The following is a 22258-nucleotide window of genomic DNA, read 5'->3' as shown; positions in this document are numbered from 1 at the left end:
AATCGTAATTGCATGTTAGGAGTCACCCATGCAATAAGAGGCAGAAGGAAAGGTTAAGCTCAGATATGTGTGATTGCAGAGCATTTATATGTCTGATAAAAACTGTATTTGACTTTTTTTGAAAAGAAAATAATGGAAAATGATAGTTTAAAAAAATCAATAGACTCTTTATAGAGTTCTAGGTTTATGGGAAAATAAATGGGTATTTTACAGAAAATACTGACTTCCTCATCTAACGTAATTTTTCCCCCTCATCATTGGTTTTATCATTTTAAGTGGTTATATTTTTTTCATATCCTATGTGTAGAGTTTGTTGAACTTTTGCTTAGGTCCCTGGGTTTGTAATGTGCATTACATGGAATCATCTTGGCCAATATTTCTTTAGTTTTCTGGCCTTCTCGTCCTTTTGACACTTTAGTTCTATTTTTATTAGGCTACTTGAAATTTTCCTGCCTCTCTTCTGTGCCTTCATGTTTTTTTCCTGTCTTTTTTTCTCTTTGGTTTCATTTTGGCTAGTTTCTATTGCTTTGCCTTCAGTTTCTCTCATCTTTTTTCCAGCAATGTCTAATCGTCTGTTGCTCTATGTTCTGTAGATTTCTCATCTCAGTCATTATAGTTTTCTTCTCCAGAGCTCGATTTGAATTTCAGTTTTTAAAATATCTTCTTTGTCTTTACCCACCAACTTATTTTTCCTTCTAGCTTCATGAAGATGAGATACATGTATATTATCTGACTTCATGTCATTATTTACTGTGTGTTCATTCTTGGGTAAGCTTTGGTCGGATGACCTCAAGATCAGTACTTCAAACCCACCAGCTGCTCCTATGGAGAAAGATGAGGCTGTCTACTCTTGTCAAGATTTACAACCTCGGTGCCTAAGGGATCAGCTATCAGCATCAAAGAACAAAAAAATCTTATCATTGGAAGGGATCAGCTATCAGTATCAAAGAACAAAAAATCTTATCATTGTGTGCTCACCTTCCCGATTCGCTGAAGACAAATGGGTGCATAAGCAAATGTGATGAAGAAAGCTGATGGAGCCCAGCTGTCAAAAGAAATAGTGTCTGGGGTCTTAAAGGCTTGAAGGTAAACAAGTGGCCATCTAGCTCAGAAGCAACAAAGCCCACATGAAAGAAGCACACCAGCCTGTGCGATCACGAATTGTTGAAGGAATCAGGTATCAGCATCATCAGAACAAAAAAATCAAATCATTGTGAATGAGGGAGAGTGCAGATTGTGGGTCCAAGTCCCATCTAGGCAACTGGACAGAAGGGTCACGGGGAGGAGACAAGCCAGTCAAGGTGTGATATAGCAATGATGAAACATACAACTTTCCTCTAGTTCCTAAATGCTCCCTCCTCCCGCACTATCATGATCCCAACTGTACCTTACAAATCTGGCTAGACCAGAGGATGTACACTGGTGCAGTTAGGAACTGGAAACACTGGGAATCCAGGACAGATGAACCCCTTACGACCACTGGTGAGAATGGGGATACTGGGAGAGTGGGGTAGAAAGGGGGAACCGATTACAAGGTTCTACATATAACCTCCTCCCTGGGGGACGGACAACAGAAAAGTGGATGCGGACAGTGTAAGATATGACAAAATAATAATTTATAAATTATCAAGGGTTCATGAGGGAGGGGAAGCAGGGAGGGAGGGGAAAAAATGAGGGGCTGATACCGAGGGCTCAAGCAGAAAGCAAATGCTTTGAGAATGATGACGGCAACAAATGTGCTTGACACAATGATTGGATGTATGGATTGTGATAAGAGTTGTACAAGCCCCCAATAAAATGATTTAAAAAAAACGATTTACAGCCTCGGGAACTCCATGTAGGGTGGCTATGAGTCAAGACCCATTTCAAGTGGGTTATAGGGTATGGATTATATTTTCTGGTCCTTTTGCATGCCTTGTAACTTTTTTGATTGGCCGACATCGTGAATTTTGTTTTTATTTTTTTGTGAGGTGGGTGGGGGTGGAGGGATACTGCTTATTTTCGTATTTCTATCTATTTGTGAACTTTATTTAAGATACTTTGTTTGGGTCTTAATTTACGCCTTATTAGGCAATACTGGAACAGTGATTAGTATAAGGCTTATTTTTCCCACTACTGAGGTAAACCTTTTCTGAAAACAAAACAAAATACAAAAAACTATTCTAGACCTGTATGTGCTCTGTAGATTGTTCCTTCTAGCTCTCTTGGGTGATTTCTTCCCAGCCCTTGAGTAGTTTCTTCACAGATCCGATCTTAGTTGCAGGCTTGAGAACTGTAGGGATAGCATCCTGTCTGTCTCCCTGCTGTCCCCCTTCCTGTAGGCGCTTGCCACTGTAGCTTGAGTCTCAGCTCCGTCTTCTCAACCCAAGAGACCTCGCCTATAGCCTGCAGTCTCCCTCCAGGCAGTAAACTGCTTTAATTGGGGTAGTGCACGTTTCACTGATTTCCCTGCTCTCATTCCCGCTCAAGGATTCCTGCCCTCCGTTGACTGGTTTCCAGTTCCACCCTTGAGTACTTGTTAGTTTGTTTTATTTTTTTAAATCTTTATGTCTATTATGACTATGGACCAGAGCCCTCAGGTCCAGCATCAAATCCTAAAGGTGCTTGATTATGTCTAAGATGTTTTCGTAATTTTCCCCTTATTTACTCCAGGACATTCATTGATGTATGTGCAGCATAGTCATGTCCTCTTTCAAACTTCTGTATCCTCGTGGATGTACTTCCACTCGCCCTACCAAACCCATTCAGCCCGTGTGCCTGACTGAGCATCTCCCTGGAGATGAAGACTGTTACTGCAGGATTGTGCACCCAACATTTGCCTCCGGTGTCGTTAACTCTTGCCTTGTATGTGGCGTCTTCCTCTACCCTCATCATTGCTCCCTGGCTTCCCTCATACTGTGGATTCCTTTCCTTTGACCCAAGTTAGCACATCCCTGCACACTCTAGCCAGGCATTTACCCTGTTTTCCCACCCTTTTAGTGTGAAGACCTTTTGGCCTTCTACAATCGTGGTCTCCTAACAATATTTGTCCTTTGTGACTCACTGATCTCACTCAGCATAATGCCCCTGGTTTTCCAGTCATGTTATCGAGTGTTTCCCAGTCTTCACTTCTCTTTAATGGTAGTAGTTCATCACTAGGGTCTTTTACCACAGTTCGTTTACCCATCATCCCTGTGTTGCTCTTGCGCACAGTGCTCCAGTAAACGTGGATGCATGGATGTACTTATGTCTGTCTCTGTCCTGGCTCTTATTGCTTTAGGGTGGATCGAGACTTACGGATGGGATTGTTGGATCAAATGCTATTTCTGTTTCCAACGTTTTACGGAAGTGCCCTCTCATTTCCCACCATTTTGGAGGCCCACCAGCAGAGTAGGAGTGTTCTGACCTCTACACGCTCACCAGCACTTGTCCTCTTCTCTTCCTGAGCCGGCAGTGATTGCTGGGTGGGGCTTCTTAACTTCACACCAGTTATCTCGTGCTTGCCAGAAGCTGCTCTGTGAGTCCCTGATGAACTTGCACGTAGCAACATTGGCACACTTTCATTTCTCTCTGGCTTACTTTGTAATTATTAGCAATTCATTTTTAATTTAGGTTATCTTGCCTTTCCTTAGGATGAAAAGGAGAAATTTTTACCAACAAAAAGTAGACTCATCTGTCTTTAATGTAGTAACCTTGTATCTAAGCAGTGTTTGTATAATATGTCTTAGAGAAAAGCATTTATGAATTTAGCCACAATTTGATTCAAGTCTTTTCATATGTACATTTTGTTAGAGAGCCATTGGGACCCACTGGAACAGCAACAAAGAAAGTACAACTCAGCAACAGCCAACATATGGAGGTCTTGTGAATGTTGCTGATTGTTTCCCAAATGGTCGATAGTACCCTGTGTGTGTGTGTGTGCGTGTGTGTGTGTTTGTGTGTTTGTTAGAAACGGGGGTGGGGGGTGGGGGCGCGGAGCTGCAGACTAGAGCACTCCAGGGGCTTGCAAAAACAGATACCTACACTTTATCTTGCATTATGGGCTAGAGTACAAATGTTTTTAATTGCCAAAAGGGGGTGATAGGCCAATTAAATTTGGGAACCTGTGGTCTAAATCTTACACATTTCTGTATCCCAGCACTTGACACAGGAGTTGGAATATGGTATGTTTTCAAGAAATGTGTATTGGGGAACGTCAGGCTGCTTGTCACATGTTTTGAACGTGCAGTGACATGAATCTGTGGTCAGGTGTGTTTGAGGGCCATCGAGTCAATGCTGCCTCACTGTGGGTTTCTCAGACTGTGACTGGAGGAGGAAGAGCCCGGTCTTGATCCCATGGAGCTGCTGGTGGTTGTCAATAACCAACACTTAACACCTGACCTATGTGAGAGCTAATAGTGATTGTGCTTTCAGGTTTACTGTACTATCTCACTTCGTCTTTCTTATAATTCCATGAGGAAGAAGGTATTATTTCCATTTAAAGATGAGAAAATTGCGGTGTCAAGAAGTTAAGTTTATTCAAGATAACCTGCCAGGTTATTTAAGTGACTGCTCTCCACAAAAACCTCTCGCACCTATGTCCTCTCAAGTAGTGTACTTAGAGAACAAACAACAAAACCTGGTTAGACGCCGGCATGTCGGTTCTCACGCGGAGCAACCCCAGTTCCACAGCGAAACACTGCCTGGGCCTGGGCCTGGGCCGTCCCACAGACATAAGGTTTGAGCCCATTGTTGTCACTTTGTCAGTCCTTTTTCTTGAGGGTTTTCAACTTTTTTGCTATCTTTCTACTTTCCCAAGCCCGACATCCTTTTGCAGGGATTGGTTTCTCCTGATAAGATATTCAGAGTACATGAGACAATATCTCGCCATCCTTCTAAGGAACATTCTGGCTGTACCTCTTCAAAGATAGATGTGTTTGTTCTTTTGGCAGTCTTCTACGGTGCTTTCAGTATTCTTTGTGAACACCATAATTCAAATGCATTGAGACTTCTTTAGTCTTTATTCAGTTTCCAACCTTTACATGTATGTGAGGCGATTGAAAATACCATGACTCAGGTCAGGCTCATGTTAGTCCTCAAAGTAACATACTTGCTTCTCAACCCTTTAACAAAGTCTTGTGTAGCAGATTCACCCAATTCAATGTGTCATTTGAGCTCTCTACTGCTGCTGCATCTTTGATCATTGATTGTGGATCCAATCAAGATGAAATCTTTGACAACTTGAATCTTTTCTCCATTTATCATGATGTTACCTATTGGTCCAGTTGTGAGGATTTTGGGTTTTTGTTCTCATTGAGTTGTAATCCACACTGAAGGCTGCATTCCTTGTCTTTGTTAGCAAGTGCTTCAAGTCCTCCTCTCGACTTTTAAAAAATGATTCACATTGTGTGAAGTACTGGTTTAAGTAAGAGTTGTCATTTTCCAGGAAGAGACAGCTGACACAGTCACATTTCTGTAGAATCCTGATATAAATCTTGGTCCTGTGTCACTGAAGTCCATGTCGTTAGGTTGTAGGAAGGTGGTAGGGAACTCCCTGACTTCCTGCCGCACCCCCGGAATGCTTGCAGAATGAGCGTCTAAGATGGACGACCTGAATGAGAAGGAAGACAGCATGTGTTTCCGTAGCGCTCTTCACCTGCCATCATTTGTCTCCGTCCTCTTCCTGCAGAGGTTCGCATTGCCGCCGTGGAGGCCCTCTGCATGCTGGCCCGGTCGTCCCCTGCTTTCGCCGAGAAGTGCCTTGATTTCTTGGTTGACATGTTTAATGACGAGATCGAAGAAGTGCGTCTGCAGTCCATACACACCATGAGAAAGATCTCTAACAACATAACTCTCCGAGAGGACCAGCTTGACACAGTCCTGGGGGTGTTGGAGGTGAGCGTGCCCGCGTTGTCACTCACTTCCTCCCTGCAAGTCTTCCAAGTGCCTCCCACTCCTCTGTGTGTGTCTCCCCCCCCCCCACGTTAAATTGGGCATTATGCTAATCTAGCAATACATACGACCATCACCGGTATGACTTCCCGCTGCTCCCCACCCCCGCACTGGGGGAGACCGGTAAAAAGGCAATCGGACTGAAACTTGGCACTGTTGTGGCAGGAAGGACAGGGTGTGTGGAGATACAAAGACTGTCTAACTGGAACTGGCCGAGGTGTGAAGACCAGAGAAGAAATAAGGCTGCAGTGGATGTGAAGGAGCCGGAGGACTTAATGAGGCAAAAATGGCATACCCACGGGAGGGAAAGGAAGTCGTTAGAATGTGGTAGCACAGACTTAAAGAGACTCTAATTAAGGCAGGGCCAAATCAGTAAATCCTCAGATTTGATTTAACTCTTACTCTGAATCATAGGCTATTACAGTAAAAAGGGGGTCTTACAGACGGAATCATTCAGTCTGGGGTTCTTAACAGAGAAAAGCAATTTGCCTCAGGTCACAGCTAATAAGCCGCAGTGCCTCAATATGAGCACAAATTTGTCTCCCATAATTCTTGGGTTATTTTTCAAATGCATCTGGGTTTTGTTTACTAGTACAGAGGGTTTTTTTGTTTTGTTTTTCTTAATGAGCTTGGGTTTTGTTTTGGTGTTTTGATCTTATGAAAGAGGTAAGCAATTTGATGTTGAGTCATTGCACACTTGTTGCAGAATTTGGCTACATGCTTCACAGAGCAGATTGGGTGCTTTGCTGATTCCTAGTGAACAGCAGGCTTTCAAGGAAGGCCCTCAACGAGCTGGACTGACACAGTGGCCACAAGATTAGCCTCAGAAAATGGCGATGGTGAGGATGACACGGGGCTGCGCAGTGTTCCACTTCTGTTGTACAGAGTGTCACTATGAATGGCATCCACTCCATGGCTGAGTTTTGAGTGAATTCCCTTTGAATATCGTATACAAAATAACCCCCCTGTTTCAGTACCCTTTCTCAACCTGCTTTCGTCTATAAATGACTCATTATTATCTGACTTATGTACAAAGCTTCAAAGAATTTGTGAAAAATTAAAAGATAACAATTGACCATAAGCTTTTTGAAGCTCTCTTGAATGTTTATCAATTTTTGTCTTCACATTAGCATGAAGCTTCTGGGGGCAGAGTTTTAATTTGATTAACTGTCATTCGTCTAGTACCTGCGATACAGTGTGTCCTTTTTAGAATCTGCCACATAGTAAGAACGTGATAAGTGTTTGAATGTCTAATGTTTAATAAGTATTGAATGGATGAGCTAACTTCAAACCTCAGCTCAGATGTCACCTCATATCTTAGTTAGTGCTGTTACAACAGAAGTACCCAAAGTGGGTAGCTTTAAACATATAGAAATGTATTCTTTCATAGTTCAAGAGGCTCGATGTTGTGAGTTCAGGGTGTCAGCCGACGAGGGCTGGTCTCTCTGTCCCATCTACGGGAAGGTCTTTGTCTCCTTTTCAGCTTCCCTTCCTGGGGCCCTTTGCACTCGATGGTTTATGTTCTCCCCTCTGTTTGTGCTTGCTCACTTAATCTGCATTTTCATATCTCAGGAAATTGATTTCCGATACCTTACACTGATACTGCCTTGTAAGCGAAACAAAGACAACTCATTCCCCAGTCAAGTCTTAACCACAGGCTAGGATGTCCAACGCATCCTTGACCGACTCAGTGACACCCCCTTGTCCCAACTACCAGAAAATGGAGACTCTTGGCCTTGTACTCCTGTTGCAGCCTGTACACTTCTCTGGAATAGCTGTGCTTTGATGCTATGACTTGTCTTCATGCGCAGTCTGTCTCTCCTTCAAGATAGGGACTTTCTGCGCAGGAGGAGCCTTAGCTCCTGTTATACCTTGTACACCGCAGCCACTCCCAATGACTACTGTATGTATGTCCCATTCGTCTAACTTTCTCTCTGTCAAAAATCTAAATGTACAGAGAAACACCAAAAAATCAATATAAAAGAATGTCCAAGGCGCTTAAAATGTTTGGAAAATGTCCATTTTTCCATAAACTTTTGGAAGCCCAATCTTCTCTTCGCTGAACTGAGGCAGGTTGTATAGGTCATTGTTATGTTAATTTTTAAGAGCTAGCATCCATATGCTAGGAAGGTTATAGAAGTAGTCACCTATGACACGTGGACATTCTCAAACAGCCTCTGTCAGACCTGGGAATTCTGCCTTCAAAGCTGACTGCTTAGAGGTCATTTTCCCAAAGAACCCATTGCCTTGGGCATAGTGTCGCCACTAAGCTGTTCACCAAGATAGCCTGAAGGTGATTCCAGGAAACCAGTTCCTTTAAAGTTCAAAGGCCACCCAAGGGTGGGTGCCTGGGTGAGTATCTCACTTCCATGGCCCAGGAATCTGAATTCCAGGAGACGTTGTCATCTCATGCCTCCATATATCAATTTATTGTCAGCATGCCTTCTTCTGTGTCCCATGTGCTTAGGGAATGCCCACTGGCTTTCCCAAATTTGTCCCTCTGTGACCCTTCCACAGTGATGAGCACAGTCTTCCGTGTCCTCATAGTGCTTGGAGCTGTCCTGGTTAGTACATCTGTCTCCCACTGGACTGGCCGCTTTGAATGGTGAAGCAGGACCTCAACAAATGTGTTTTGAATGAAGGAACAGCACAAACTTTCTCTCTGAGGAATGTGTTCAGCGACAGGTCACAAGCTGCCTAACTGACATAACAACCTGCAGTGGTTTGTTTTTCGTAGGTGGGAAGCCCAGGGCTAGGCAGTCCAGGGACTGAGGCAGCTGCTTCGAGACACTGAGGAGTCTTACGCTGGTTCCTTCCCTGCTGGCTAAAGGGCTGTTTTACTTCCTTATCTCACCATTCAGTTCCAGGCTGGAAGAAGAAGGAAGGCTGAAAAGCAAAGGAACGAGACCACTGTGTCTTTGCTCCTTTTCATCAATTAAAAAATGTTTCAAAAAGTAATAATTAAAAAAAAAAGGTTTCTTAGCCAGAAGACTTCTGCATATTGTGTCCCATAGTCACCCTGGATGGAAAGAAAGGTGCTTAGGAGAAGAGGGTGGTGAATGGAGGCTGGGCTACCTAATGGACAATGACTGTTATTACTTTTGTTTTTTTAAGGATTCATCCAGAGACATTAGAGAGGCTCTTCATGAACTTTTGTGCTGTGCTAATGTCTCAACCAAAGAAGGGATTCATCTTGCATTGGTGGAGCTGCTGAAAAATTTAGCCAAGTACCCTACTGATAGGGACTCTATCTGGAAGTAAGGACGTCTCTTCAGTACTTTGCCTCGTCGCCCACTGCTCTTCTAGTGTGGAAACATTGTACAGTATTGGCCGCCTTTGGTGGGATCATCGTAGATTGAGATGCCCTCAATTTAGAAACTTGATTCCATTTAACCAAATAGTCTGCCAGGACTCTGAGTTCTATAGCAAGCATCACATTTTAATTATTAATTCTTCCATTCATTCATTCATTCAGCAAATATGAGGTGTTGACTGTGTGTTTACTATGTACCAAGCCCTGTGGTAGGTAGTGGATGTTGAAGATGCAGAACTGAATCCATTCAATTTTGTGATTCTCTGTATTGTGCTCACCAGTCCTCTTTCATTTTTTTATGGTAGCATGCTCACCTCAGCTTCTCTTGATGGTCCACGTGGAAATGGGAGAAGTGAGAGCGAGCCTTTACTATCTTGGGACATTTATAGATAGCCATAGACATGCATATTCAATAGTTACATGCGTCACGAGGTGGGTGGTATCTACATTAAGGTCCCTGAGCTCACAGGTGAGGAAACCTAATGCCTGTGAGCCAATACCTAATTGGGGGGAAGGTATGAGGGGTGTTGGGTGACAGGGCGGGAAGCCTGCATCTGTGGTTAAAGCTGTGGGCTATATAGCAATCAGTCGTGTGCTTGTTTTTTGTTTTTGATCGTTTTATTGGGGCTCATACAACTCTTAGCACAATCTATACATACATCAATTTTGTAAAACACATCTGTACATTCATTGCCCACCAGTCTTCTTTCTGTTTGCTTTTTGGTACAGTAGGCCGACATTGTAGAGATGGAAGCAGGGCTGGCATTTGTTCTCCAACTGGAGAGTTACAATCCCTCCCCACCCCAAAAAACAAACAAACAAACAAACCCTCTAGCTTTACACTAACTGTAACACTGTTCCTTTATCACTGTTTAAAGAACTGCTTGCATTAATTTACTCTAGAATGTGTGTGTTTAAACATGCTTATGTGAAGGGGTCGCTCTGTGTAGTTTTCAAATTAGTTTTGTCAAATCAGACGTGAAAGATACATTAAAAAATAAAAACACTCAAGGACTAGTATATTGCTTGAGGTAACATTTTTGGTATTTAACTTTGAGTTTTGCCCAGTTCATTCAGTTCTATGTAACTGTATTGCTTGGCGGCGCTGAGCAGCACTGGAGACCTGGGGTGTAGTGGGAGCACAGGATCGGGAACTGCAGAGCTGCGGAGACACAGAGGACGGACTCCTTTGGCTTGATGGAAGGGCTTGTTATGAAGTGCTTCACAGAGGATTCTTTTAACCATGAAATGAGATATGTGGGCTCTTTGGTTCCCTCTTGATTGGTTAACTATGGACAAAAACTCCTTAACCTTAAAGATGTCCAGTAGATTTTGAATCACCTGTTCTAATTCTTACTTTGCCAGTCACCTTGCTAAGTACTTTACATTCATCATTTCATTTAATCTTAAGAATAATCCTGTGGGGTAATGATTTTAATTCCATTTTGTAAATTAGAAAAACGTACCTTCCCAAAGTCATATAGTTATTAAGTTCTAAGTAATGTATCTGACTTCATAACTTAAGATCATCAGTTCGAATGTTTTTGGCTTTAAGTAACAGAAAATCTGTTGAAAGTGAGTTAGACAATAAGATCATATTTGTTCACCTGGTAAGAAGTCAGAGATTGGTCATTCAGCCCCTCAGCAGTCAGAACTCTGCGTCATTGAGTTCCTGCAGTTTCCTTGGCTTGCTCCCACTGTCCACCCGCTCTAACTGTCCACCCTCTCCCACTGTCCACCCCAGCCTCTCCACTGACTCTCCTCTCGCTCCTTGTATGAAGAAACCCAGCTACTGGAAAATGAGACTGGGATTGTCCTCAAGCGGGGTGACCTCCACAGAGCGTTTTATGCTTTTCTGGTGTCTGAATAAAATCAGGTTCCCTTGGCATCACAGATGGGGAAGAAAGTGATTGTTAGAATCTAACAGTTAGATACAGAAATCATAATATTCGCCACACCCGCTCTTTCTTCTACTCAGACGTCATAAGATCCCATTTCTTAGCCAAGGTAGCCGAAGTCTGCAATCATTGGATGACTTCTGAAGTTAATAGAGTTAGCAAAGGTGGATGCATTGGTCATGAAAACCAGCTTTTCCGATTTTAATTCCTAGTATGTTTGAAAACTGTGTAATTCATTGTTTCAGGTGCTTGAAGTTTCTGGGAAGTCGGCATCCCACCTTGGTGCTTCCTCTGGTGCCAGAGCTGCTGAGCACCCACCCATTTTTTGACACAGCTGAACCAGACATGGATGATCCGGCTTGTATCCTCTGACCGTGGGACACAGCCTGCTGGCTCAGCAGGGCCCTTTTATTAATATGTAGCTTTTCATCCCTTCTAGCCTGATACCAAATTACTTTCCACAGGGATTGTGTCAATGGATGCTTTTATAGACAATGTCTGAGCATTCCTATCTCTTGATATTTGAAGTGGCATCGGCCATTATGTTAAAAAACAAACAAACAAACTTTGTTCACTGGGGGTGTGGATGGAGTGGAGAATGTTCAAAAGGCTTCAGAAGGTTCATGGAAAACTAGTATTATCTTTTCAATCTAATGTTCCCCAAACTGTTTCAAGCCCCTTCAGCTTGAATTTATGTCATGGGAATTTATTTGTGTGTAGTTGGGGTGGCAGGCCCTGGTCAAGTTCAATCTTTTATACTTCCAAATTGACTTAACCCCATGAACTCAGACATTGCCGTTTTGGTTCTTATTTTCAATGCTGCTAAAACCTGCCCAACAATGCCAGCGCTGTTCTCAGATCACACCTTCAGACACTATGCTTACCTCCGAGACAGCCTATCTCATCTGGTTCCTGCTTTGAGGGTAGGTTGAACACATTTTTACTTAACATTGGATGCTTTGTGGTTGTTAAACAGCAAAGAGCAGAATATATGTTCTCTGAATCCTCTTTTGTTCATTCGCCTTCTTTCTTGGACTCACCCACTTGTGTTTTTGCTTCTGTCTCCTTTACCTGTTAAGAAGATTGAGTGATTCCTCTGTGTCCCCGTGTTGATTCTGTGGGGTTAGGGAAGAAAAAGGAATCTGGATCAGTAAGATTGTGTTTTAGACCAGTGATGTGAACAAGTATTCATTTATTTTATTTATTTTTTAACAATTTATTGGGGCTCATACAATTCTTTTCACAGTTCATACATATACATACATCAATTGTATAAAGCACATCTGTACAGTCTTTGCCCTAATCATTTTTTTCTGTTTTCTTCTTTTACATTTTATTAGGGGCTCATACAACTCTTACCATAATCCATACATATACATACATCAATTGTATAAAGCACTTCATTTTTTTTTAAATGATAAAATCTTTGTTGTTTTTAAAACCTAGAGATACAGAAAAACATATTTAAAAACCCATCATAATGTTCATAATAACCAGTGTTAATTGAATGCTAACTAAGCCCTAAGCTTTGTTCTAAATTCATTTGTATTAACTCATCGCTGCTGAAGTAATGTTAGATGGATTTACTGGGAATATATATGTTCATGTGTGTGTAAATGTCTACGTATATGTGTCTGCAAACCCACTGCCAGAGCGTCTACCCCAATCCAAAGCAACCTTGTATAGGTTTTCTGAGGCTGCAGATCTTCACAGGAACAGACAGCCTCATCGTTCTTCTTTGGAGTGGCTGGCGGGTTTGAACCGCTTACCTTGTGGTTAGCAGCCCAGTGTTTATTGGGCAACATCACCAGGGCTCCTTATGTGTGTATAAAGATGGCGCAGAACGAAAACTCACATTCCCTTTGCCCTCTCCTTCCCATCCCTTTCTTGAAGGCTAACAGCTTTTAACAGTAAAATCAATGACTTATGTATAATCCTATAAGGCAAAATATGTTTTTAGCATGATCTATAGACTGACTTGGGAATAAGTCATTATTCTTCCTTGAAGTGAAATATCAGAGTTTAAAAATAAATATGCCAAGAGATTAAATTTAAGCACCATTCCTATGGTTTACTTTCCCCCTTCCTCCTCACCCTCCCTGCCCCCAACAGTAGCAAATACTGCGTAAGTCTCTTCTTCTGACCACTTGTGCTGCGTTGAGTAGAACACATTCTCTGTTTCCCAATGCAGCTGGGGAAGAGGAGGAAGACTGTTTACTAAAATGACCAGCTTTTTTGTCTTAGTCTTTGTTTGGCTCAAGTGTTTTTCAGGTGTCTTGGTGGTTTCAAAAGCTGAGCCAAGGATTTTGATGGAACCCTAACCCCACAATATTTACTTAGTTACCAGGTAGAAAACTAGTGTCATCAGTCCCCAACATCATGCTGCATGAGGATCCATCCCAGCAGTTCCTGCAGCAGAGCCTGGAAAGGGTATATGGCCTTCAGCACCTTGATCCTCAGGGGACCCAAGAGCTCCTGGAGCTCACCATCAGGTGAGGTCTTCACTCCTTTCCTTTGATTCGGGAGCTCTGCTCTTACACCAGCGTAGGGCTTTGCTTTGTAGTGGTGGTGATCAGGCTTGTTTTTTTCCAACTGTTTAGGTGAACACTTAACACATGGTATTAGCGATTGAATTCTGTCTCCCAAAAAGATGTGTTGCAAATCCTAAACTGTGGTTATGATCCCATTTAGGAATGGGTTGTCTTTTTATGTTAATGAAGCAGAATTAGGATGTCTCTTGATTCACTGTGTTTTGAACTGTAAAAGAGATTAAACAAGCAAGCAACAGAGGGATGTGGGGGTGGGGGAGAGAGAGATTCTAAGACACCTGGACATCCCTAAGGACCTAGGACGCAGAAACTGAAGAGACAGGGACTTTCTCAGAGCCAACAAAGAAATCCTTCCCTTAGGGCTGGTGCTCTGAATTCAGACTTCTTACTACCGAAAATGTGAGAAAATAGGTGTCTGTTTGTTAAGCAAGCCACTTGTGGTATTTCTGTTATAGCAACACTAATAACTGAAACATAAGCTTTTATGACCTTTGCATATTTGGATTAGATTATTGTGTGAACATATTTCAAAGAAAAGCCGTTTGTTTTCGTGACTGGATAGGTGAGTCGTACTAATAGTTTTTGTTTCTCTCTCTGTTTATTGGCTAGAGTAGGTGACAAAGCAGCAGTGGCTGAACCAATAGAAGTTGGGTTCCCTCTCAGAGACCTCCCAGAGCACAGACAATCATCGGGGCTCTGTTCATTCATTCTTGTTTCTCCACCTGTCTACTGTTCGATCTCTATGTGACAAGTCAAACTCTGACTTTCTCTTGTGTAGGACGAAGGATTGACCAGAGAAGGGCACCATTTCCACCCTATCCTGTTTAAGGTCACTTCCTGAAAGTCACATTCCACTTTTTACCTGTGTCCCATTTACTAGACTATAAGTCATTGGGCCATTGCTAGCAGGAAGCAGCTAGGAAATATGCAGTTTTGCCTCATTTTATTGTGCACCACAGTTTTTACATGTGGAAGATTTGTGGCAATCTTACATCAAGCAGAAATGTGTTGTTGCCATTTTTCCAACAGCAAGTGCTTACTTCATGTCTCTGAGTCACATTTTGGCAGTTCTTACAACATTTCAAACATTTTCATACTACCATTGCACACATGCTGGGAAACCTAAAAAGTCAGGTGATGCACTTTATTATGGTGTGCTCTGGAACTAAGCCTGCAAATGTTGGAGGCTTGCCTGTAGTCTTTCTTCTGAGTGACCAGGCGCCCTGGTAACATTTGTCAATTATTACTGAAGATGAAGGGGAGAAAGAATACTAGGGGACAGCCAGCAGGCTTTCCAGGCCTTGACATTATTAAGACCAGAATGATATGGAGAGAATTGGAACCCTTTAGCAGAAACAATATTGTTTGTACTTTTGAAAATACGCTGTTTTGTATAGATTGGTTAAGATCTGTTTTTATTCAGCCCTGAAGGATACTGGTATGACATATTCAATTGGTAATTCCTAATGGGTGATTCCGAGGAGCCCTGTTGGAATAGTGGGTTACACATTGGGCTCTTTACTGTAAGGTTAACAGTTCAAAACCACAAGTCAGTCCATAGGAGAAAGATGAGGCTTTCTACTTTTGTAAAGATTTATAGCCTTAGAAACTCACAGGGGCCTTTTGGTCCCGGCGGCTGCGGCAGAGCCAGCAATGCCCACCCTCCAGACCCTCTCGTGTTCATTCCGGCTGCCCGCCCGCCCCGCTGCCCGCTCCGGCACCATGACGGACCAAGCTATCTCCTTCGCTAAGGGCTTCCTGGCGGGCGATCTCCAAGACTGCCGTGGCCCCGATCGAGCGGGTCAAGCTGCTTCTGCAGGTGCAGCACGCAAGCAAGCAAATTGCTGCGGACCAGCAGTACAAGGGCATCGTGGACTGCGTCGTGTGCATCCCCCGGGAGCAGGGCGTGCTGTCCTTCTGGTGCGGGAACCTGGCCAACGTCATCCGCTACTTCCCCACGCAGGCGCTCAACTTCGCCTTCAAGGACAAGTACAAGCAGGTCTTCCTGGGCAGCGTCGACAAGCACACGCAGTTCTGGCGCTACTTCCCCGGCAACCTGGCCTCGGGTGGGGCGGCGGGCGCCACCTCCCTGTGCTTCGTCTACCCGCTGGACTTTGTCCACACGCGCCTGGCCGCCGATGTCGGAAAGTTGGGCATGGAACGTGAGTTCAGGGGCCTGGGCGACTGCCTGGTCAAGACCAGCAAGTTCGACGGCATCCGCGGCCTCTACCAGGGCTTCAGCGTGTCCGTGCAGGGCATCACCATCTACCGCGCCGCCTACTTCGGCGTCTACGACACTGCTAAAGGCATGCTGCCTGACCGCAAGAACGCGCACATCGTGGTCAGCTGGATGATCGCCCAGACGGTGACCGCCATGGCCGGCGTGGCCTCCTACCCCTTCGACACGGTGCGCAGACGCATGATGATGCAGTCCGGCAGGAAAGGAGCGGACATCATGTACAGGGGGACCCTGCACTGCTGGCGAAGATCTTCCAGGACGAGGGAGGCAAGGAAGACCTTCAAGGGCGCCTGGTCCAACTTGCTGTGCGGCATGGGCGGAGCCTTCGTGTTGCTCCTCTAAGTCTAGCTCAAGGAGGTCCTGTAGACCCCGCCCACCGCTGCCGGGACACGCCCACTATGTGCCCTGCCCGCCCCTCCATCAGTCTCCGACCAATCATGTCTATGGGGCGTGGCCGCGGGGCTGCCCCTGACCAATACCGGCTCCCCGCCTGCCCGCCTCCAGTGTTTATTTCAGAACCACGTCTCTCTGGCAGCTGCCCGTGTAGCCAGCCACTCCTGTAGCCCGGGCGTCCGACCCGTGCACGCCCCTGCTGTCCCTGCGTGACATTAAATCCATGACGCGACCAAAAAAAAAACCAACTCACGGGCAGTTCTACCCTGGCCTATAACATTGTTATGAGTCAGAAGTAAATGGAGGGACTGCAGTGAGTTTTTTTTTTCCTTCCATGTTGCTCGCGGTTAAAAGGGCCTCCCGCAGAGGCTTGGCGGCCCCAGTTAGGAGCCAGCACTTGCTCTGGTGCTACAGCTTAACCCCCTTCGACACGGGCAGGCGCGGCGGTTTCAAAGGCAGCGCCTGTGAGTTTGTTTTTTATGGAGTTTAATGGATGATTTCATTCTGTATATGGATAAATAAGCTGTGACTTAGATGTATATCAGAGAGGATTCTGCCCTTAGAGAGCCCTTGTAGGGGAATAGACATAGACAAAGAAATATGATGGATGAGTAACAGTGCTGTATGTACAGTTTACTCATGTTTTCCTGTCTGTCATTGCATTTCAACATGTTAATGAAGCAGTCCAACTGACCCGCCTTCTAACAGGCTGTGTTCCATACCACGCTGCAATGTTTCATGTGATTTCCTGCGACGACCTTCATTCGGTCATACACTTGGCCACATTAATAGCACTTTGCCCACTAGGCCAGATGCTGAGAAAGGGATGCACGCTGTGGCTTTTGCTCTCCAGGTGCCTGCCGTCTTTCAGAGGACCCAAACACTCAGGTCACTGATTGGGTAACTATGCTGTGGTGGAGAAAATGTTGTGTGAACAGAACACGAGATACAGTGTTGTTAAAATCAGGAAATGCATGTCAAGGCTGTGTCCTGTCACCATAAGTATTCAAGGAATTTGCCAAGCAAATAATCTGAGAAGCTGGATTGTACGGAGAAGGTGCACCAAGAGCCTGCATATACTGGCGACACAACCTTACTTGCTGAAGCAAAGAGGACTTAAAGCACATAGTTACGACAATCACAGTCTACAGCTTTTAGTATGAATTACACCTCAGCTTAAAGAGAACAAAGCCACCACAACTGTGGACTAAGAAGCAACATCATGATAATACGGGGAAAAAATCGAAATGTTCAAGCATTTCATGTTAGTTGGATACACAACCAGCGCCCATTGAGGCGGCACTAAGGAAATCAAATAACATAATTACATTGGGCAAGACCTATGTAAAGTGTTAGAAAGATACTACCTTCTGGACTGCACTGTGTCTGAGCCAGGATGTGGTATTTTCAGACAGCTCGTGTATACAAAAGCTGGATAACAAGTCAGGAAGAATGAAGAAGAATCGATATCTTCGAATTAAGGTGTTGGCAAAGAATATTAAAGATGCCATAAACAGATCTGTGTTGGAAGAAATATAGCCTAAATGTTCCACAGGAGCAAGAATGGTGAGAGTGTACCTCACTTACTTTGGACTTGTCATCAGCAGGGACAGTTCCTGGAAAAGGGCAAAGTTGAGGGTCATCGAAAAAGAGGAAGACCTTCCATGCGATGGATTGGCACTGGCCCCAACAATGGTCTCAGACATAACAGCCGTTTGTCCTATTTCACCTAGGGCCGTGATGAATTGGAACCCGCTCAACAGCACCTAGCAACATCCTAACAATAGCATGGTAGAGAGAGGTATGGATGATACAGAAACTGATGAGCATCCCTGACCCGTCAGGGCAGATGAGGAAAGCTTTGACAGATGAAACAAGGCCAGTCAGTGTGGAATGATGATTACATCAGGGCGCTAGTCCGGCGTGGACAAGAATTCCCACTGCGACAAACATGTGAAGAGCCAGGAGCCCTCAGGGAGAATGCCCTCCTTACAGAACGGTCATGTGGCCTAATGTTTAGGTGGATGGAGCTATGAAATCAGATTGTGGGTTTACGTGTGAACTTCACCTAATTACTTAATTTTAGAAGAAGAGTTTATTTTTCAACTTTCATCTGATAAAAACAAAATATACTTTTAGTTTGACCAGGAAGAAATTTATTACCATATATTAATGGTTCACAGAGTTGTTATTAAAATTGACCAGGTTAAATTCCCGGAATTCCCAGAGTGATTCCCACATCACTGAGCTGGGCCACTAATGGAGCTCCTGCCACAATCAGGAAGCAACCTATTGACTTAGGGGTACCATCGAGAAAGCTGCTAGTTCTAGACCACGTCTCCCACTCTGCTTCTCATCATACCTTGTTCACTGTGGGAACTCCTAGGAAGGTGCCTGACCGACAATCCAGGTCATAGCTGGAACCTAGCTCAAGGGAGTCTGGGAAATGCAGTTTGTAGCAGTGTACTTAGACACGAATGAGCCAATCCCAATAATGTGCCACAAGTTCCACACTGCTCTGATCTCTAGTTTACTTAGGGCATTTGACGGCTAGCTGGACACAGTGGTGGGAGTGAGAAACCGGAAAAAATAAAGGGTGACTCTCAGGGCTTTGGCATGATGACTAGGTGGTCTGGTGATTTATGAGTTGTCATTGAGGTAATTTTAATCCCATATATGTCATCATAAAACTTCTACCACCTAAGGTTTTCGATGGCTGATTCTTTTTTTGTTTTGTTTTGCAAGGAGTTTACCAGGTCCTTTTTTCTTAGGCACTTCTGAGTGGTCTTGAATCACCAGCCTTGTGGTTAGTTGCTGAGTGCACTAGCGGTTGGCAGCATTCGGGACATTTGGTGCTGAACAGCTATAGGCTGTCTGACTTCTGGGGTAGGCTTTCTTTCCTAGCCCAGCAGCACCCTTATTGCAGTCCTTAGAAAGTCGGCCCTTGACATGAGGATTTGTTAAAAAAAAATTTTCAATTAAAAATTGAAAATAAAAAAATTTTTCAATCTAGAATTTTTTTAGATGACGAAAGTTTCAGGCTAGTATAACAATTCTGTTGCTGATGTGTATTCAGTGAGTCATTGATATGCTCGATATTTATTGAGGGCTTCGCTGTGCCAGGAATAATGCTCTAAACTGGAATTGATCAAACTATAACTTTTGAACTAACTCTGTTCTGCCTACTTTTGTAAATAAGGTGTAATTGAATGCAGCCACATTAACGTGCTTAGTTGTTGAAGGCTGCGTTCATGCTGCATGGCAGAGGGGAGTCGTTCATTGGTGCTGAGACCACATAGACCACAAAGCCTGAAATCTTACTCTCAGCCCTTTACAAGAAAAGTTTGCCAATCCCTGCTTTAAGCCAAGGGCAGCCCACAGCACTGTAAGCCGAGGATCCAGCCGTCTTCCTATCTCCTGTGAAGTAGTGTCTAAATCGTACTTGATCTCTTCTGCTCCCCCACCACCAGGCTTAGTTTTGGAGGCTCTTATCTGATGTTGTTGGCCCTGAGCCCAGGAAAATCAACTCTCCTTCCCGACTCGGCCCCATCTAAATAAACACTTGGGGCCCCATTGGCACTAAAGCAAAGCAAAATTCACTAGAAGCCAGACAGTTTGGTTATCAGCTGTCGGGTTTAGTAAATACTCGATGATTTTAGTTGTTCTTCTACGAGCTAGGTTTTATAAGGTGCTAATCCTCCTGTGCTTTGGGCTGGTTAGGCCACTGTTCTGGGCTCTGGTGGTCAGTGCTGGCACTGTGTTTCTAGCTTGAATGCATGTTGAGGGTGAGCAATCCGGAGGACAGCAGCCATTCGTCAAGACCTAGTATGCTTTATAAACATTATTGCCCTTAGATGGTGCTACCATGTTACAGAGAAGAAATTGAATTTTAGGGAAGTGAAGCAATTTGCTCACAGTCAATAGCGAAGAAGAACCAGCACCAGGTTTGAGTGTAGATTTGTGTGGTGACACGGACAGCAGGGACAGGGATTTCTCTATCCGGCAGGATCAAGGAGCAGGCGATCCCTGGGGCTTTTACTAACTGAAAATTCCTCCAGGGATTGGAAAGTGAAATAAGAGTTGGAGGTTCATACAAAAGCTTTTCGGATGAGGACTAAGGTCGTACATGTACTACTTCTAGCTTAAAACAAATAAACCAACTTCTCCCTCATACATACTGCCCTTGCTCTGATCCCGGCAACCTTGTAATCCAACCAAGATCTTTCTTGATAAGAAGTCAACTGGAAGATGATTTTTATTTTTTGTTGTTGTTATTTCTAGAATTTGACATAGCCACATTGTTTTCACTCCTGTACTTTGGTTATCTCAGAGGTGCTTACTAAATGTTTGTTGAAAACTTTAGTTATGATAGCTTAACTGGAAATGAAGACTTCTAAGATTTTTATAGATGGAATTTTCTTCTGGCCATAGCTCACATCTAGAATTACAGACTTGACATTTTTTTAAAAACATTTTATTAGGGGCTCATACAACTCTTATCACAATCCACACATATACATACATCAATTGTATAAAGCACAGCCGTACATTCTTTGCCCTAATCACTCTCAAAGCATTTGCTCTCCACTTAAGCCTCTTTTAAGTCCTCTTTTTTTCCCCCTCCCTCCCCGCTTCCCTCTCCCTCATGAGCCCTTGATAATCCACAGATTGTTATTTTGTCATATCTTGCCCTATCTGGAGTCTCCCTTCCCCCCTTCTCTGCCGTCCATCTCCCAGGGAGGAGGTCACATGTGGATCCTTGTAATCAGTTCCCCCTTTCCAACCCACTCACCCTCCACTCTCCCAGCATCGCCCCTCACACCCCTAGTCCTGAAGGTATCGTCCGCCCTGGATTCCCTGTGCCTCCAGCTCCAATATGCAGCAGTGTACAACCTCTGCCCTATCCAGTCCTGCAAGGTAGAATTCGTTTCATGGTAATTGGGGGTAGAAAGCATCCAGGATCTGGGGGAAAGCTGTGTTCTTCATCGGTACTACATCGCACCCTGACTGACCCATCTCCTCTCCTAAACCCCTCTGTGAGGGGATCTCCAGTGGTCGACACTTGGGCCTCGGGTCTCCACTCTGTACTTCCCCCTTCATTCACTATGGTGTGTGTGTGTGTGTGTGTGTATACACACACACATATACATACACACACACATATATATATATTTTTTTGCATGATGCCTTATACCTGGTCCCTTTGGCACCTCGTCATCGCACCGGCTGGTGTGCTTCTTCCATGTGGGCTTTATTGCTTCTGACCTAGATGGCCGCTTGTTCACCTTCAAGCCTTTAAGACCCCAGACACTATCTCTTTCGATAGCCGGGCACCATCAGCTTTCTTCACCACATTTGCTTATGCACCCGTTAGACTTGACATTTTTATAAGGCAATGCTGTCCTTGAACTACCAGACCTGTTGCCTATCACTGGAGAAAAATGAGACTCTGCTCATCTGCAGACTTGCAGCCTCAGAAACCCTATATAGGGTTGTTAAATGTTAGAACTGACTCAGTGGCACTGAGTCCGGGTTGCATGTCCAGTTTCACTATGCACTCCCTTTTTACACACGTTATTTCATTGACTTTGAGAATAGTCCCATTGGAATTACCCAATTTTTACAGTGTCTCTGAAGCACAGCTGGTGAGGGAGCTGTATGTTTACCACGCATAGATTACAGTGGCTGTCCTTGTCTCCGAGTCAGTGCTGACTTGAAGTGATGGGAGTAGAAAGCCCAGTCTTTCTCCCTCGGAGCTTCTGGTAGTTTTGAACTGCCGAACATGCGATCGCAGCATAATGCATAACAACTACACCACCAGGGCTCCTTTATATCCATGTAGTATATATAACAAGATCGTGTAGTCACCAGAAAGAGTGAAGCAACTGTATATGAATGCCTCCTGAAGTGGGTTAGTAGGGAATACCTCCCACCTTTACTGCCAAAGAAGAAATGT

The 22258-nt window shown here is 44.2% G+C and overlaps 1 protein-coding gene, 1 non-coding gene and 1 pseudogene across 2 annotated transcripts in view; 2 read left to right on the top strand and 1 right to left on the bottom strand.

Moving 5' to 3' along the window:
* INTS4 (integrator complex subunit 4) overlaps window positions 1–22258 on the top strand; it is a 111058-nt gene that overhangs the window by 53499 nt on the left and 35301 nt on the right. Inside the window, exons 11-15 of the mRNA XM_075546338.1 lie at window positions 5648–5853; window positions 9025–9167; window positions 11367–11482; window positions 11911–12044; window positions 13462–13613. Of these exons, the coding sequence (XP_075402453.1) occupies window positions 5648–5853; window positions 9025–9167; window positions 11367–11482; window positions 11911–12044; window positions 13462–13613 (751 nt within the window). The remainder of the gene's footprint in view (window positions 1–5647; window positions 5854–9024; window positions 9168–11366; window positions 11483–11910; window positions 12045–13461; window positions 13614–22258) is intronic.
* LOC142446958 (ADP/ATP translocase 3 pseudogene) lies at window positions 15393–16251 on the top strand (annotated as a pseudogene).
* LOC142447765 (small nucleolar RNA SNORA76) lies at window positions 16635–16764 on the bottom strand. Its single transcript, XR_012784418.1, has one exon. It is a non-coding gene; the product is annotated as a small nucleolar RNA SNORA76 (small nucleolar RNA).

This window comes from Tenrec ecaudatus, chromosome 4, assembly GCF_050624435.1.
Source record: "Tenrec ecaudatus isolate mTenEca1 chromosome 4, mTenEca1.hap1, whole genome shotgun sequence".
NCBI classification, from domain to species: Eukaryota; Metazoa; Chordata; class Mammalia; order Afrosoricida; family Tenrecidae; genus Tenrec; species Tenrec ecaudatus.
This window is presented reverse-complemented; position numbering and strand designations above follow the sequence as displayed.